The sequence below is a fragment of the Tamandua tetradactyla genome, chromosome 4 (genome assembly GCF_023851605.1).
Source record: "Tamandua tetradactyla isolate mTamTet1 chromosome 4, mTamTet1.pri, whole genome shotgun sequence".
NCBI lineage: Eukaryota > Metazoa > Chordata > Mammalia > Pilosa > Myrmecophagidae > Tamandua > Tamandua tetradactyla.
In genome coordinates, this window is record NC_135330.1 from 178,572,920 (window position 1) to 178,591,568 (window position 18,649).

An 18,649-nucleotide genomic window follows, 5' to 3' on the forward strand; every position below is an offset into this window, starting at 1 on the left:
CATTTGAAGATATTTAAACTATGACTGATTTTGTAGAATACCAAGATTCAAAATGACTTTGGGATGATTCACTAACCAAACCACTGAGTTGTTGTCAGGAAGCTTGCTAAAGGGGGCTCTGCCAAATGTTGATTCCCTAATTGAGAGGAAATTGCATAGACTTTATAGTGATAAAAAGCTGTGGTCACCATTTGCAATAAGATTGCAATGCACATGACATATTTTAGGGAGTCGTTTTTCGCAGGCCTTACAGAGACCTTTTAAATTTTTAAGTCATAATAGAATGATTACTGTTTTACTTGCTCTGATGGCATGTGAGTGAATTGTGGATCAGTAGAATGTGGATAGTTTTATTTGGCTGTAAATAGTTTTATTTGCCTTCTTCTTATGCCACTTTCTCCTTCTTTCTGCTATTTTAGGAGATATGATTATACGACGACATACTGTAGAGATTGCTGAATTTTACCGGGATCTCTTGGCAAAGTCCCTGTACAGTCGTTTGTTTAGCTTTTTGGTGAATGCCATGAACTGCTGCCTTCACAGTCAAGACGTGCACAGCAGGTAGGAGTGGACTGATGACTGGACATTGTCCCAATTGTTATTCCAGTCATCGTCGATTTGAAGGCTCAGCTCTTGAGGAGAGCTCATAATGCGATGTGACCCATAAATTGAACTGTAATTATAATAGTTCATTTTAACAAGGTGATTTTACTTGACAGGTGTTATTGATTATCCTTTAGGGATTCAAGCTCCCTCTCTCCCAACACGCATGGATGAATGAGTCATATCATCTCTCATGCATAGATATGATGCCAGTGTAGATATCCAGTCATCTCTGGACTGAAGATATTTGGGGTATTTTGATGCCACGAAATATCAAAAATGCATGAATCTGGGAAGAAGGCTGAAAACAATACAAGACTTTCTAAGGCCCTTCAGCTTGCTGAATATCCCATGATTCTTTCAGGAGCTATTTGGTGATGAGTTTCAGATCGGTATTACTTCCTCTTGTTTTCTTCATTTATTTCGTTGATCATTTGACAATGGGTCTCCTTGGTAATCATTTTGACTCATAGCTTTAATCATCTTTAAGCAGTAGCTTCTCAGGGCTATTTGATCATCTAAAACCTATAGATCTCCGTGGCATTTTATCAGTGGAAAACTGTTAATATTCTTGTTGCTAAATAATGACCTAGAGGAGGCCATTGAAAGCAAAATTGCATCCAAGAGTCTTCAAATGTATGCTTGTCTTTGAATGAAAGCCTTTGAGAATTTCTTTGGTGTCGATATGGATTCTTCCCCAAATTCCTAAAAATTGCTGCCTTTGGGGGTTTCTTAGAAAACTTTAAAACTGACATATATTAATGAGAAAGTCCTTAAACAAGCATAGACATCTCAAAAGATTTTACGGGCAAAAGGGATACTAAAATTCCCATTAAAACGTGGATATATAAAATTCCACTCTGTTATTAATATATAAAATATACAGTATAAATATTAGTATATTAAATATACAGTATTTGGGATGGTGAATACTTCTGATTTTATTTCTATTTCTTGTTCACAACTAATTTTTTAAAGTTTTCCATGAAGTATAAAGATTATTTACAAAATGATATTAATGTACTAATCTGCCATATTTACCTTTTATAAAATTATTGACAGTTCTGCTGAAGTTGAAAAATGTATAAATCCAGCTATACAGGTACATTTTTAGGAAATTTTATTTGGGATTTAAATCTTTTAAAGTCCTTAAATTTATATAATTGGGAATAATTATGTATGGCCTAGATTTTTTACTATATATACATATATACATATACACTTAAAATAAGGAAAGATTACAAAATATAAATCTTGGACAGCAAATTATTTTCCTTTCAATGGGTTATCTGGGCCAATACATAGATATATAAGAATTACATGATGGTAGTCTTTAAAATTTTTTTACTAGGGAAACAAATGAATTAATGGAAAATTGCAACTGATGATGAATTGCAAATTTAACTTTAGAGAGACTGGCTATATTCTCATTTGATTCACAACTCTTACTTTTTTACTGGGTCATCCAAGCCTGAATTTAAATCTCAGATAGTGCAAGGAAAGGTTCTATTTGCAGTATTTCTGATTCACTAAAATTCACAGAAACTTTAAAGGTTTACAGATACATCAAACCTAATCCTAAGTCAAAGAAAGGTACCAGAAATTTGGATAACCTTAAAGTCGGTTTTTTGTTCTTTCCCAAATCCAGTTGTTATTGTTGCTGTTGAAATTTTGTAATCATGTTGGGAGATATCCTTATAGCCAAAGTTGGCAGGCACCCTTGATATTGATGGGACAGGAATATTTTTCACACTAATTTTTTTAGTAGGTTTTGCAAGAGAGAAACTTCTTTTTCAATGTAGATTCCAAATACAGTTGTTTCAGAATGAGAACTCTGAGGGGGGATGAATGTGGAGTTCATGAATAGTTAATTAAGATGATCAAAAGAGTCCACCATGTTTGCCTTGACCAAAACTGAGTCAGGACGTTTTATGCTGATACCACCTGGCTGGAGCCTGCACTAATGTTGACCCCTGTGCGGGCTGCCTGGCCTGACCACTGGAGACTGGAGGTCCAAACAGGGCAGAAAGGATTTCTGTTCAAGGGCCATACTTAACGGACAGGAGACTTCAAACATTGAACTAAGCTCATACTTTATTTATTTTGCTTTTATTGAAAATGATTTGGTCCAAGTAGGTAAAAAAGAAATAGCAACAATAATAAATAATAATGGTAATAATGCCTTATATTTGCTTAAAATATTATTTTTCATAAAGTGCACACATATAAATTACTATAAAAATAAATCCCGTGAAATATCTAAAAATGACATGTTTTATTGTTGAAGAAACAAAGACTCTAGAAAATTGTGATGCTTGGCCTGCAGCCTGATTCCTCTGTTCCCCTTCCAATATGCTTTCCTTTGACTGATCTGTTTCAAAAGCCAGAGTTATACTTTAACCATTTTCTAAGGCATTTCTCTAAACTATAATTTCCCACATCTAAAATATAGCATATTGTATACTACTTAACATTTTTATGAAAATGTCATCATTGTCAAACCCATTAGTATAACCACTGTAATTCCAGCACAGTTCTCTTCCTTCTAGCTTTATCTTGGTCGCCTGGCACACTGACAGATTGCCCACCGTCACACAGCAGGACTCAACATTCCTCCTTCTAACCATTTCCTCATCTCCAGTTCACTGCTTTTAAGTTCCTGCAGCTTTGGATAGGCACACACTGAAATTTGCATAATGCTGTCTTGGTCTCTGTGAAAGGTGACCTAATAATACCCATTTTCACTCCTGGTTCTTAATCAATTGAGAAACAGGACGACTTAATAAGACACACAGGAGTCAAAAGATCAACTTGATGAGAGATAGCAGTCTCAGGAAGATGCAGTTAATGCTCAGAGCAAGCTGCTTTTGACCACTGCACCCCAGAATTATACTGCCCTGGCCTCTTGGTCTCAGGCAGCCCTGAGGAGAGGCAAGGACTGCTTGGAACCTGAAGGAGCAGGGGTTACAAACTCTGAGTGCCTAGGAAAGCACAGGGCTGAGCTTTTCGTACTCAGTTCTTCTAAACTCTCCAACTGAAAAAGTGACTCTGACTCAGTTCCCAAATCCAGGAGAGTTACAGTGGAGTGGCTCTTGATGAAATGAGCCTCAGGAGTATGAATACGCATTTCCACTTAACAAATCTGAGGGTTAATTTACAGTGCACAGATTTAGAAGACTGAGGGCCCAGCTGATGACAGGAATGTGAAGCTTGGTGGCTCCAATTTCAAGTGATTTCGGTCTTTTCCTAGGTTGTTTTGCACAACTTGTGTCCTCAGTTAACATTAAATTGAGAATATGACAACTGAAATATTATTTTAAATAATATTTCATATAAATTCTAAAGGAAAATTAATGAGGTGATTAAAGTTTGATCTGAATTTTCGAGTATTGTTTTGTCCTCAACATCTCTGTGAATTGTGAATGACCTGTATAGATGTAAAGAAATTCCTTGTTTAAACCATTTGAAGATCTCATATGTAGATTCTTGTAGTTTCATATGTAGAAAATGACAACCACACAGATGGACGTCAACGAACACACAAATATTCTACCTAGTTCTCTTCAGTGATTCCTCTCTCCTCAGTGAATACAAATTTATGTTGTCTAGCCCTTTCCCAGTAATACAATTTGTCTGTCCAAAGTCTTCTTCCCTGGGATGTTTCAGTCAGACCTAAGTCTGACTCAGGCTTCTGCTGAGTGGTTCTGCTGAGAAAGCTGTATAATGAGTTGCTGGGATCGCTTCTACTCTGAGCTGCCATATTTGAATGGGAAACAGGAGTATATTATGACTTTGAAAAGATTTTCCAGTGTTCCAAATGAGTTCGATTGCCAGTCTACTGTTATAGGAAAAAGGATGTAAAAAATTGCAGGATTCTCAACTCCTTTATTTCACAGCACCTTCCCATAGCTGTAAGGTATGTTTCTTTTCAGGGTTTATCCATTGTACTTTAGAACATCACCTGAAGAATAAACCTTGTGATATAGGATCCTGTACAGATTTTCTGTAGTACCTCTACTTTTTCGTGGTTTATTTTACCTCATTGTTATAGACCTTCCTTTCCATTTTGCAATACTGTTTAACTGTTTTTAGGAACAGTTAAGGTCACTTTTAAGTCTCTGTTGACATGTTCCTGAATTAATTTGCACAATATTAAGTTTACCTTCTATCTGAAAAAGCAGCACTGGGAACATTATTGCAGTTGCTACCTGCAGTGTTTATTTTTGTGTCAATATTCTAAGTAGACTCGTTCTCAACTTTGAAATTTATAGTGATATTAATACTTATTTGGTTGCAACCACTGTATCAAGTATAATTTGTGATATAATGAAAGCATATCCTTTTCATGTCCTGTCCGCGACTTCTCGCTCAGCGTCAAGCCCCCGGCCGGCGGGTGAGACAATGAGGAGAGACAGAGAGACGCAGACAAATCCGCGCTGGTGAGAAACACAGATCCAAGACACGCAGCGGTTGTGAGCACAGACCTTTACTGGAGTTAAGCTTGCATTCTCTGTTACAGGTTCCACGCGGGCCTAAGCACCCCGCGGGGGGACAACCTCTATGCGGCCGTCAGGCACGGCTCCCTGTGGGTCGTCTCCGCCCACCCCGTCCGGGTAACCTCTTATATACTGTGCCCAAACCCAATAGGTTAGTGCCACGTATACAGAGGTGATTGGAAGATAGGGTTGGTGGGCGTGTGCGTCATTTGCAAAAGCAGGATGTGAGCGCCATCTTAGCTCACTCGATGGGCGGGGGGAACTCTAGAGCAGGCTGCAGCGTGTCCACTAGGCCAAACCCGGAAAGCAGCTCTCTACATCTCCCCCTTTTTGTTTTTATAAGAGGCATGGTCCGTAGACCGTATTCTTGTACCCAGTGTCTCTATTGATGATGGTGCTCCCGTGGGCCTGAGTGGCTCACAACATAGTTTGGTGCTTTGGGGAGTCTGGACTAGGCTCGCGTCATCACACGACGGAGCCTCTGGCACCGACCAGAATGCTCACCTCATATAGAGACCGGAGAGTCCGTGAACTGGATACCACGTGACTCCTCCCTGCAGTGCTTCGCCTCGCAACTGGGTCAAGCGGGGATTATGAGAGCGACAGCCAGGGCATAGGAAACGCTGCGGAGGCCTCGGTGCAATGGCTAGAGCCAAGCCCAGTCTGGCCAGGACTGCGGCCGCAGCTCCACCGTCGAGGCGGCTAGGCGCGCAAAATTAACAGCCTCTGGTGCCTAGCTAAACACGGGTAGTGGCCAGGGAGCCTGCAACAAACCTTGCTGACAAGAGCTTTGCCCCAGGTGATTCAGACGGGCTATCTATCGAGGAGGGACGCACACCCACATTTGACTGGGAAGACATAGCTAACATGGTAGAAACACGTAGTTGCTGCTGTGTCTGGAACAAGCGTTCTAACAAACATTTAACAGTGACTAAGCCCACTAATAGTCCCACTGCCACGAGAATCCAAGTAGTCAAATTGGGCCAAGAGAACCATGAGGTGACTCGGTTCCACAGACTTTGTACAGTCTCGCCCAGTTTGGAAAGGTCGAAGGCAACGGGGGTTATTAAAACTGGTCCCCCTTCTAAACAATCGAAGGGTGACCGGCGCTTTCGTTGCTATCTCGTCAGTCGCCGCCGTCATCAGCAGAGTTGGAGGCCTGATCTGATGGTTCAGGTTGAAGGCTTGTTGGTTTTTTAGGCAACAGCTCCGTGGCCTCCTCGGGCGATGTCACGGTTCTCACCAGTCTTTCCGGAACCCACACTGGTTGACGTCCTGGCTCCTGGGGAAAAACACAAACAGAGCCTCTGGCCCAGCTGAGCACTGGGTCAGGGCCTTGCCATTGTCCTGACAGGACATCCTTCCAACGGACTAGACCTCTATGTGGAGGACTCGGAGTGGTGTGCTGTAGGGCAGGTGTCATTCCTTGTGCATTTTCATTTAAAAAATTATATGTAAATAAGGCTACAGACAGTTGAGCCTTCGGGGACAGGCCGTGGCCTATTCCCCCTTTCTGTTTTTTGAGCAAGTCTTTAAGAGACCTGTGTGCTCTTTCAATGATTCCTTGCCCTTGAGGGTTGTAAGGGATACCATGTTTTAATTGCACTTCCATATTTGCACAAAATCTTTGGAAGGCTTTGCTGGTGTAAGCAGGTCCGTTATCTGTTTTTAATATTTTCGGCTTACCCCAAGCTGCCCAAGCGGCAAGGCAGTGTGCAATTACTTGGTGGACTCTTTCTCCTGATTCGGCAGAGGCAAATAAAACTTGAGAACAAGTATCCACTGACACATGCAGGTATTTAACTTTACCATACTCTGAGTGATGGGTGACATCCATTTGCCAAATGTCTCCCGGGATGAGACCTTTAGGGTTAACTCCAACTGAAGGGACTACCCTCTGTTCTGCACAATTATTGCAGGCTCTGACTATATCTCTGGCAGCTGCACGCGGTATGTGAAACCGTCTGGCTAAGGTGCTTGCATTGACATGAAATTTAGTATGAAACTCTTGGGCCTGTTGATACGGTGTCAGCGCAGGGAAGATATGTGGCTGTCGAGTGGCCACATCCACTACGTGATTTCCCTGTGCCATGGGGCCTGGCAGGCCTGTGTGCGCTCTAATGTGAGTTATGTAGAAAGGATGTTGTCTGGCACATATTGTCTCTTGAAGTTTGATAAAGAATGGTCTTACTGAGGAGGAATATTTTATAATGCCCACCGTCTCTAAAATATTTACAGAATTTACGACATAAATCGAATCAGATATAATATTTAGGGGATCGGTAATTTCTTTCAGGACTGTAATAATGACCTGTAATTCTACCCATTGAGGTCTCTGTGGTTGGAAGAACACAGTTTTAGGAGAACCTCCTTCTACGCAATATGCTCCTGAACCGGAGCTGGAACCGTCCGTGTACACGGTGAGGGCGTTCACTAGTGGCTTAGATGAAGTTACCTTAGGAAAGATTACTGGGTGACGGGTGACGAATTGTAAGAGGGGATCTTTTGGGTATTGGTTATCAATTTCTCCCAAAAAGGTACATCGGAGGATGGCCCACTGATCTATACATCCAGTAAGTATCTCAAGTTGCTGAGAAGAGTAAGGTACTCTGAGGTACTTAGGCTGTTGGCCAAAATGCTGTATGGCCTTCTTGATGGCCTCCAATGCCAACTCTGCAATTGCTGTAGGAAAATGCTCTAAACTTTTCTTAGGGGAAATTCCAGGGTGGACCCAGAGTAATGGTCCCTGTTGCCATAGCACTGCCGTGGGCTGTAGTTTTGTTGGCAGTAAGCAGGCTTCGAATGGCTTTTGGGGGTCTATTCTTTTTAAAGCAGCACTACTGAGCGCCTGTTCTACCTGACGTAGTGCTTGCCTCGCCTCTGGGGTGAGACACCGGGGCGAGTGTAGGTCTGAATCTCCTTTTAGCAAATCAAACAAAGGTGTTAATTTGGCATTGGTGATCTTTAAGTACGGACGAACCCAATTGATATCTCCCATAAGTTTTTGCAGATCATTAAGGGTATGTATGTCATCTACTCTGAGAGACACTTTTTGGGGGGAAACATGCTGAGGCATGATTTTTGCCCCCAGGAAGGTGGTAATCTCTGTCATCTGGATTTTTTCAGGGGCCACTTCCAGGTTGGCTTCTCTAAGACTAAGGACTAAATGTGATAAAGCTGTTTTAAGAAGATCTGTGTCTTTATGGGCTAAGAGAATGTCATCCATATAATGGATGATTTTCACTTGGGGGAACTGCTGCCGAGTGCTAGCTAGCTTTGTAGCAACATACAGCTGGCACATGGTAGGACTATTAGTCATGCCCTGGGGCAGGACCGTCCACTCGAAGCGTTGACAGGGCTCCTCTTGGTTAAGAGAGGGCACAGTAAAAGCAAATTTTGGAGTATCTTCAGGGTGAAGTGGGATGGAAAAGAAGCAATTCTTAAGATCTAGGATGATAATGGGCCAGTGTTCTGGCAAAGCTGAGAGGAGGGGTAACCCCATTTGAACAGGTCCTAAAGGCTCCATACAGTTATTGATGGTTCTTAAATCATGTAACAATCTCCATCTGCCTGATTTTTTTTTTATGACGAATACGGGTGTGTTCCAAGGCGATGTGGAGGGAATGATATGGCTCTCTTTTAGCTGTATAGACACTAGAGTATGCAATGCTGAGAGTTTTTCCTGTGATAATGGCCACTGAGGCACCCACACCGGGGTACTGGTCTTCCATTTTAGTTTTATAGGTGTGGGTGGGAATCTCCCCTCAGTGGCCCCTAGGAAAAACCCAGGCCTCGTCTGTCAGAATTGGAGACAGCTTGTATAGGCCTTGCGCGCCCGTGCAATGAGGCTCCTAAGCCTTTGCCGGGGACATATCCCATTCCTTTTAACAAGCACTTAGAAGTTGGAGAGCAGCCACTGTAATTACCTGATTCGGCCACCAGAGGGAGCCCGTGGTGAGGGTTTTTGGCGAGATCACCAAAACCATTCACCGGAAGCCACCGCGCCCCTGCAGCAGGCGCTGGCGGAGCGGAAGGCTGCGTGGGTGAGACAGGGGGCCTCCCCCAATCGATCAGCGGAGGCGCGTCTGCACCCTCGGTCTCATTACTATCTGACTCCGAGTCAGAGCTGTCTGAACTGGCGTTTGACTCCGGCGGCTTGCCCTTACGGGAGCCGTCCGCAGACGAAGCTGACTGAGTTTCTTGGAGCGCGTGCCGTGCCTGCAGCAGGGCGGAAGACGGACTTAGGCCTGCAGCATTCTCCGCCTCAGGGCAAGCACGGACGGTTTCCCAGATAGGGACTAGGATCGGGTCCATACAAAGGCCCGTCCGGCGCGCCCGTTCTATGTCATTACCAAGTTTCAGCCGAGAAGGCAGGCTGAGGCTCCCGGAGTGGGCGAACCAAAGGGCAAAGGTAACAACATCGTCAAGGAACCGCAGGAGGGAACTCTTCTTAACTGAGATGCCCCGCTGCTTCAAAAGGGTTTTTAAAGGGGGTAATAAAGGTGAACTTCCTGACTGCCCCATGCTTGCAGTCGGCACTGTACTTTAATCAATCGGGGAGCTCTCCCGATTCACTGGGGCTACCTGAACGCCCACAGCCCTTAACTCTCACGTAATAAGAAGCACTCACCTTCCCACGGTGATCAGGCGTGGAAAGTCCGCCGCGAACTCAGGATGCGCGTCCTCACCAGCTCGGGGAAAGGCAGCAGAAGGGTTCCCCGTACGGGCCACCACTTGTCCGCGACTTCTCGCTCAGCGTCAAGCCCCCGGCCGGCGGGTGAGACAATGAGGAGAGACAGAGAGACGCAGACAAATCCGCGCTGGTGAGAAACACAGATCCAAGACACGCAGCGGTTGTGAGCACAGACCTTTACTGGAGTTAAGCTTGCATTCTCTGTTACAGGTTCCACGCGGGCCTAAGCACCCCGCGGGGGGACAACCTCTATGCGGCCGTCAGGCACGGCTCCCTGTGGGTCGTCTCCGCCCACCCCGTCCGGGTAACCTCTTATATACTGTGCCCAAACCCAATAGGTTAGTGCCACGTATACAGAGGTGATTGGAAGATAGGGTTGGTGGGCGTGTGCGTCATTTGCAAAAGCAGGATGTGAGCGCCATCTTAGCTCACTCGATGGGCGGGGGGAACTCTAGAGCAGGCTGCAGCGTGTCCACTAGGCCAAACCCGGAAAGCGGCTCTCTACAATGTCCCACTCCCCTTTAAAATGTATTCAATGGGGATTATGTTTTCCTGCTCCTAGGAGCAAATCTAGGCAAGTACCAGGACTTTCAAATTACTTTTGAATAGCTAACAGTTCTATGAAAATTTTTAAGTCTCAAAATACCCAGTATCCAAACTGAAATGGAAAGTTATTTTTCTCTCTCTCTCCTGTAGTTAAGGCCTGCTGCCTTTCGGGAAGAGGGTGAGCTGGGCGTTGGGGCTTCACCTTGTGTGCTGCTGTGCTTTCAGCCTTGATGTAAAATGGAGCCCAGAGAGAAGGCAAGGAATTTATTTTCCTGCTGATAGCTTGAGGCTCTCTTGGCCAGGAAGATGGTTAAGGTTAAGTCTTTCTCTCAGATTCTTCATAGATTCCAGTGTCTGGGACCTCTCTTCCTGTAATACACCAGCGTGAGCTATCCATTCGTGCCCTATGTTGGCTGCTTCCACATTTGCCCATGTGTTGGAGCAGTCCATCAGGCATAGGGTGGAATCCCCACACCTCCCAGGCCTGCCTTTTTCAAAAGATTTCTCTGGATTGAGGGAAGTGAGGGGACTGAGAATGGGATGCTATGTTCAGGAGTTACAGACATTTCAACTGCTCACTCTTTAGAATTGTTAAACAAAGGATGTGCTCTGAACTGTATTTAACTTTTATGAAAGTGATCATTTATGTGATTCTGAAATGAGATAAATGTTTGGAGATTCTTGCTAAAGTGTAATGATTAACAACAAAATTTTGAGAAATTATACGTATTTTTTGCCCTTTGGACCTTTTTCATGATACATTACTTATATTCCCAAGATGCAAATATCAATATTAAATTTAAAATATTTTTCTTAAATTCTGAATTTTTCATCAGAATTTTGGTACAAACTTGATTATTACAGAAGCATGTGAAAGCAAATAGAGGTTTAGATTGTTTATAATATAGATACTATATACAGTTCATATACCAACCCTATATTTATTTCAAATAATGTAATCATGGATTCTGAAGAAAATGATTTTTATATTGGAGAGCACCTGAGAAATGTAACCTGTGGAGCCGTCCCCTTTTTAACATAAAAAATGCCTGAGGATATATAGATTGAAAGTTGGAAATAGATGAAGTTTAAGAGATAGACCAGTACAGGGGTATTGAAGATATATTTATTTATTCATTCATTCATTCATTCATGTCTACATCACTGAAATCCTTGTTATGGGCAACACAACTTGGCATATAAATAAATATAGTAAATAGAATTTCGAACATAAATATGGAGAATTTTTTGTCACTGTCTTCCATTTCTAACAATATTCTCACAATATGTTCTTATAATATTTTAGATTCTTACACAAAAACATTTAAAACTTTATAATTAATTGCATTCATTTTCAAAGAGTCACACATTTATCCAAGCCTTTTATTTTAACCCTTGCTTGCAAGAGCTTCCTTTATTTTCCAGTATTATATGAAGGTTAAATGAGATATGCACATTAAGTTGTTAGCACAGCTCCTGACATAATGGGAATGTTTGCTGCTTTAGTATTAGTGGTTGTTAGTTTTCTTTAAATTAAATTTATATATGTGGACAGGAAGGGTTGTAAAAAAATGCAGATAGATCACAACATGCTGGAAATCCAAATTTAGTTCAATTCATCTGCTTAAAGATAAAACCAAGTATCTTGACTCAGTGATCTTACTTGCTTTAGGACATAGCAAGTAGAAGAAATATTTTATTCTTTGCAGATAGAAGTGTCACTATTCACTTAACACTATTAGGGCATATGGGGCATTTTAATGTATATTTTCCTCAATTTTGCTTTGTGGTATGCAATGATAATGGCTTTGCATTGATCAGTTTCCATACTCAACTGTTTTTCTCTTATGACACATGTATGTCATGTTTGCAGCATGCTTGACTGGGGTCCAGAGTGCAATTTCTGGTCTTTGATTATTGCAATAGTGAGAACCAAATGGGTTAGAAATAGTAGTATTTCCAAGCCAATATGGGATCCTTGAGGAAATATAACATGGAGGGACAGAAGGTCCCAACACTGGAGAGGTGATTAAATAGGGCATGAACTAAGGAACTGGACCAGTGAGGTGGCAAGGCATTTTATGAGCAAGGAATAGATGCTGTGTAGAGATGAGAACTTTGGCGGTTTGAAACTGTATGTACCCCAGAAAATCATGTTCTTAAAGCTCATCCATCCCTGTGGGTATAGGACCTTTATAAGTAGGACATTTTGATGAGGTTACTTCAGCTAAGGTGTGGCCCAGGATGAGTCTCCATCCTTTTTATTGGATTCCTTTATAAATGGGATGAATGCAGACTGAAGGTGAGAAGGCCATGGAAGCAAGAAGCTGAAATTAGTGAAACCCAGAGAAGAAGGGAGAGATCAGCACACACCACCAGATGCCTTGTCTTGTGGCAGAGGAGACAAGGAGAGCCTGCAGCTGGTCTTTGAGAAGAAAGTATCACCATGATGATGATGCCTTAATTTGGACTTTCTCATGGCCTCAACTGTAAGCTAATAAATTCTGAGTGTTTAAAGCCAACCCATGTCATGGTATCTGCTTTAAACAGTCCACAAGCTAGAACGGAGACCCTTTGGAGCATTGAAGACCAGGTTGTAGAATGAGCTAAAAGAGAAATGAGTGCTCAGGACTTAAATATAAAAGTGATAATGACTTTCGCTGGGAGTCACTGAGGTCGCCGTCCCAGGTGACAAAGTCCCAAAGACAGTGTCCAGTCTTTGTCCTTGGATCCATGTATTGAGACTGAGTATGGAGAGTGAAAAGGAAGCTGTTGAAGAAGATGTCACTTGTGAACTTTCTTGGGCTATGAAATCCCTCCTTTCCCACCCACTGTAATTCTAATCTAAATTTAAACAGCAGAAGGAAGTATAAAGCAAACAGTGTATCAGTGAACAAGAGGAAATGTTTTAAAGAGAACCTAAAGTTATTTATTATTTTTTTAAATTTACTTATAAATTCAGTGACATAATTCATGAAATCATTAGTAGTGTATTTTTTGTATTTTATCCAGTTTCTAAATTCATATGTTTTGAATATAAGAACAAGTGATTTTGAGTCATATGTATAGAATGTTCTGTAAGATCAAAATGATTGCCATAAGCATATTTACTAAATACTCTATGTGTTCCCCCGCAGTTTGATGGAGGTAGTTTGTAAAACCTGGCTGTGTGACCAGTAGGAAGTAGCTTCCAGGTGACTCAAAACTAATGACTTCACTAACTGATATAAGAAAAAAAGAACACATCCAGTGTGGATGTAAATTTAGGGCCCTATGAGTGTATTTTTAGGTAAGTACAATCATCCTCTGCCTCTAACAATATTTAAGAGAATTCTAGCTTCTAAATGAATATGTAGTATCTACATTGAAATTGTAATAAGAAATTTAATATTCATCTTCAGAAAAACAATGTTCCTTCATTGGATGAGACTTGCTGTTTTTTCTAAATTAGAGAATACAAATATTTCACGTACGTAAAACTAATTATAGCCTTGAAGAGCTCTGCAGGCTGATTTGAAAAAGAAATCCTATATCAGCACTTCGGATAGTCTGTATTTGGTCTGATAGCTGTCTTGTGAATGGCACAGAGAATGGATCTTTATTTTGATGTTCTGAAATGAAAGTAAGAGGAATTAAGTGAGTTAAGTGAATATGTAGCTTAAGATTTCATTTAGTAATTCTGCTTCTTACTTTTGTTCTGCTGAACAATTAGGTTTGTATTCAATTTGTTGTTAATATTTGAATATTATTATTCAATATTATTTCAATATTGAAATAATTCAATATTATTATTTGAATATTAATATTGAATAGTTTTGAATATTTATTGGTATGTATGTACTTATTTGTTGGATTTCCAAGGACTGTAAATGGTAAGAAAATAATTTTTGCCTTTTATGTAGAAGTGATGGTCAAATTTCCTCTGATTTATTTTCGTCTCCTATTTATGCCATCAGGTATCACCTAATTTACTTATTATATATAATGATTCTCAAACCTTTTTTCAGTAAAAACCCAATTTGAGATTTGGATGGATGGCATACACACACGTAGGCATGCACACTAGGACATGCAGATACACATTTTAACATATAATTTCTGGGGGTTAGTAGATGGCCCCAAAACATCCATATGCCTGGGCTAATAATTATTTAATTTGTTAATTAGAAAAACAAATACATTGTGAATTAATGCTCTCAAGGTGTTCCACAGTCTCTTGGTAGTTTTTGAGGGTTTTTAAATCAACTGTAGTCTCTTTAAATCTTTTTTAGATGGAAGTGTATGTTTATTTTTAAGGAAACTACACTGAGATACATCAATACATGAATTAAATTATTTTAAGAATGTTAATATGACATTAAGCATGTTAATCTATTTTGTAAGGCTCTTTTAAGTAGAGATTAGATTTTCAGCTAGAACTGGGCTTTTGTCAAAGATCTCACACATTAGCGACAGAAAGTCAGAAGCAGCTCACAAAATACTCTAGGGGTCCCAAAGATGGAGCTAAGGACAGAACATCTTTCTGCTGTACTGCAGGCAACCATTAAAAATACCTTCTAGTTTACTGCTGATCTCTACACTATGTGGACAGATCACCAAAGAAAGACTTCACCTAGCGTTTTAGGACAGCTTCCTAGTTGTGTGCAAGGGTATTTTATATTCCTTCTGCAGCAAAAATTACCCATCTTTACTATTGTGCTGGTTTAAAAGGAAATTTACTATTGTGCAAAGCCAATGGTTTAATCCTAATCCAACCTTGTGGGAACAACCGTTTCTTTTAATCCTTATTTAATAATGTGAATTGGAAACCTGATTAGGTTATTTCCACAGAGATGTGACTCACCCAGTTGTGGGTTTTAACCTTTCATTGGAGGGAGATGTGACTCTCCCCATTCCAGGTGGATCTTGATTAGTTTATTGGAATCCTTTAGAAGAAGAAGCATTTTGGAGAAGGGTTCAGAATGATGGGAAAGCAACAGAGCAGAGTCCACCAGCTGTAGCCTTTGGAGATGAAGAAGGAGATACCCCCCTGAGGGAGCTTCGTGAAACAAGAGGCCTAGAGAGAAAGGCCGTATTCACTATGTGCCTTTCCATTTGAAAGAGAAACTCTGAACTTCATCGGCCTTTCTTGAGTGAAGGTAACCTCTTATTGGTGCCTTAATTTGGACATTTTTATAGACTTGCCTTAATTGGGACACTTTCATGGCCTTAGAACTGTGAACTTGCAGCTTATTAAATTCCCCTTTTTAAAAGCTGTTCCATTTCTGGTATATCACATTCTGTCAGCTAGCAAACTAGAACAATTATGAAGCCCTGCTTGCTAAGTAGAGTAGCAACTTGGTTTCTGTTCTTTATCAAAGCATAACCAGTATTCAACATGGCATCAGATGTCTGGCTCTGGGGACTCACAGAGGCCCACAGCACTTTGCGATCTGCCAGGTTGCCAACAAAACTTTTGAGATTAGTCCACTGAGGGTGCATTTAATGAGAATTGCCTATTACTGGGATCTGAAAATATCAAAAGAGTATAAAATGGTTTATTAACCCCCTCACATTCTTCCTTACAAATAGGGCATTATGATTGAATTATGTACCCCAATTAGATGTTGCTTGATCAGTATTCCTGTGGGTGTGAATCCTTTGTAAACAGGATCTCTAGAAGAGGTTATTCTAGTTGAGGTGTGGTCTAGCTGAATGAGGATGGGCCTTAATCTGGATTACTGGATTTATAAATGGAAGAAATTCAGATATAGAAAAAGTCATAGAGAGGAGCCAGGAGCTAGAAGTCAAGAGACGTGGAAGAGAAAGGAGAGGACGGTGCCATGTGTGCTGGGTTTGAAAGGACTTATGTACCCTAGAAAAGTCACGTCTTAATCCTAATCAATCTTGTGGGAGCAATGGATTCTTCTAATCCCTATTCAGTACTATAGGTCGGAAACTTGATTAGATTATCTCCACGGAGATGTGACTCAATCAATTGTGGGGATTAAATTTGGTTAGATGGAAATGTGTCTCCACCCATTCTATGAGGGTCTTCATTAGTTTACTAGAATCCCATAAAAGAGGGGTATTTTGGATAGAGTTCCTTTTGAGAATGAGGAGAGAGCTGCAGAAGAATGAGGGAACCACGGAGTCTACCAGCCAGTAACTTCTGGAGATGAAGAAGGAAAATGCCTCCCAGGGAGCTTCAGGAAGCAAGAAGCCTGGAGAGAAAGCTAGCAGATGCCACCATGTTTGCCATGTGCCCTTCCATCTGAGAGAGAAACCCTGTAAATCATCAGCCTTCTTGGACCAAGGTATCTTTCCCTGGATGCCTTAGATCGGACGTGTCTATAGAATTGTTTTAATTTGGACAGTTTCACAGCCTTAGAACTGTAAACTAGCAACTTATTAAATTCCCCCTTTTAAAAGCCATTCTGTTTCTGGTGTATTGCATTCCAGTGGCTAGCAAACTAGGACACCGTGTGAGGCAGGGATCAAGAAGCCCCAGGACCACCGGCAGCCAGCCCCAGAATGTTAGAGACTTCAGCAAGAAAGCATCGTCATGCTGATACCTTGATTTTGGATTTATCCAGGCCTCAAAACCATGAGCCAATAAATTCCTGTTGTTTAACACAGCACATTTTATGGTATTTGTCGCAGCAGACTGGTAACCCAAGACAGTCACCTTTGCTTTACGTCAAGGCTTGTCATCATTACCCATAAAGGGAAGGGTTAAGGTGGGTGGTGCTCCCCTCTCTCTGAGTCACGTTCGGAGGGATGATTTTACTGAAAAACAGTAACATGATTTTTCAGAAAGTTTATGACCCCCATTCCCCCCATTCTCATGGGAACTTGAATAAGCATCTTCTGACCCCAGATTTAAGTGTGTTTTGCTCTTTGGGACCAACCATTCACACCAGTGACTAGGTGGCTTTAGTGAACCTCAGCAGCGTGGGGTGGCTTGGGCTAGTGGCCATTGGAAAAGCAGAGAATATTAAAATTAATTTACCATCCTTTGCCAAATCCCATGTGTCTCCCTGTAACACTCTGGGAGCCACTGGATGAGAGAGTTTACCATACACCTCAGGTTCCTCAAGGCTGAGAAAGTTGAGAAACTTGACCTAAATGGTAGACTAGGTGATAGAAAAGCTGGGTAAGAAGCAAGTGTTGACAAATTAATGTGTTATCACTGTTTTGATAACAGCTTCATTTCCCCAAGAAAACATTTGACTGTATTATATATTTAGCATCACTAGAGTATCCTAAGTAAAACCTCATTCTATCTCTCACTTTCTCTCTCTGTGTGTGTCTCTAATTTGATATATAGTTTGCTTTGAAAAGTTTACAAAAGGACATGAGAGATCATCTCTCCTCATTTAGCAGATGCAAAAACTGGGAAGTTTTATATCAAGTCTTCCTTTGTTGTTTGGTTCTAAATGTTGTGTCTCAGGTATAAAATGCCAAATAGCTTGTCAAAAAATGAATTTGACGCACTATGTTTTTCCCTCCTTCCAAATTGGGGACATTTTTCCATTAAGTAATGAGATTTTTTTTTATTCTTATGAATATAGTGTAAGCGATTTCTATTTCAGCATAGACTTATTTAAATCATGGTGCTTATTACCATGACAACCAAAACTACACAATTTAGCAAAATATCTGAGATGGAACCAGCTTTCTAAGTAATACTCCTTCTGCTCCATTTCCTTACCAAAACACCCATATGTATAGTGATTTCCTAAAGAGCTTTTCTCTTGTGCATTTATTTTTCATTATTTTGTAAGATCAATTTTTTTTCAAACGGAAGAATCCAGAGGAATTAAAAGAATTAAGGTTTGACCACAGGATCTTGCACATTATAGTATTCAAAACTAATTTTAAATTGCCACATATTAAATACAAAATAATGGTCAAAATTTACCTCCTTTATTGCCAAAATTAAAATATACTATGAACACAAGAGAATGGCTAAAATTAAATTTTAACCATTGTATTCATGAAAAATTGTTTCAAGAATACTGTAGCTTATATGGTCTCATTTAGAAAATGCTTGTAGATAACAGGGGCCCAGATTGTACGCTCTCGTAGCAGTCACATTTGAAAAAAAAATAGAAAACTGCAGTTTATTGAACCAATAAAGAGTTACAACTTTTACCTTAAGTATATGTTTTTAGGATATGGGGAGAAAAAAAATAGGTTTATCAGGTCAATGAGAATATGACATTTTTATTATCAAACACTATTGTTTTTCCTTTTAGCTAATAACTATTGTGTTATTTGCAATATTATTTGAGAGCCACAGAAATTCAGTAAAATAGATAAGACATTT

The 18,649-nt window shown here is 40.7% G+C and overlaps 1 protein-coding gene across 8 annotated transcripts in view; it reads left to right on the forward strand.

Annotated features, from left to right (window-relative positions):
* Positions 1 to 18,649, forward strand: part of MYO16 (myosin XVI) — a 717,568-nt gene that overhangs the window by 470,627 nt on the left and 228,292 nt on the right. For all 8 annotated transcript variants that reach the window (XM_077158660.1, XM_077158661.1, XM_077158656.1 and 5 more), the window contains one exon: positions 420 to 561. In XM_077158660.1, coding sequence (XP_077014775.1) covers positions 420 to 561 — 142 coding nt within the window. The remainder of the gene's footprint in view (positions 1 to 419; positions 562 to 18,649) is intronic.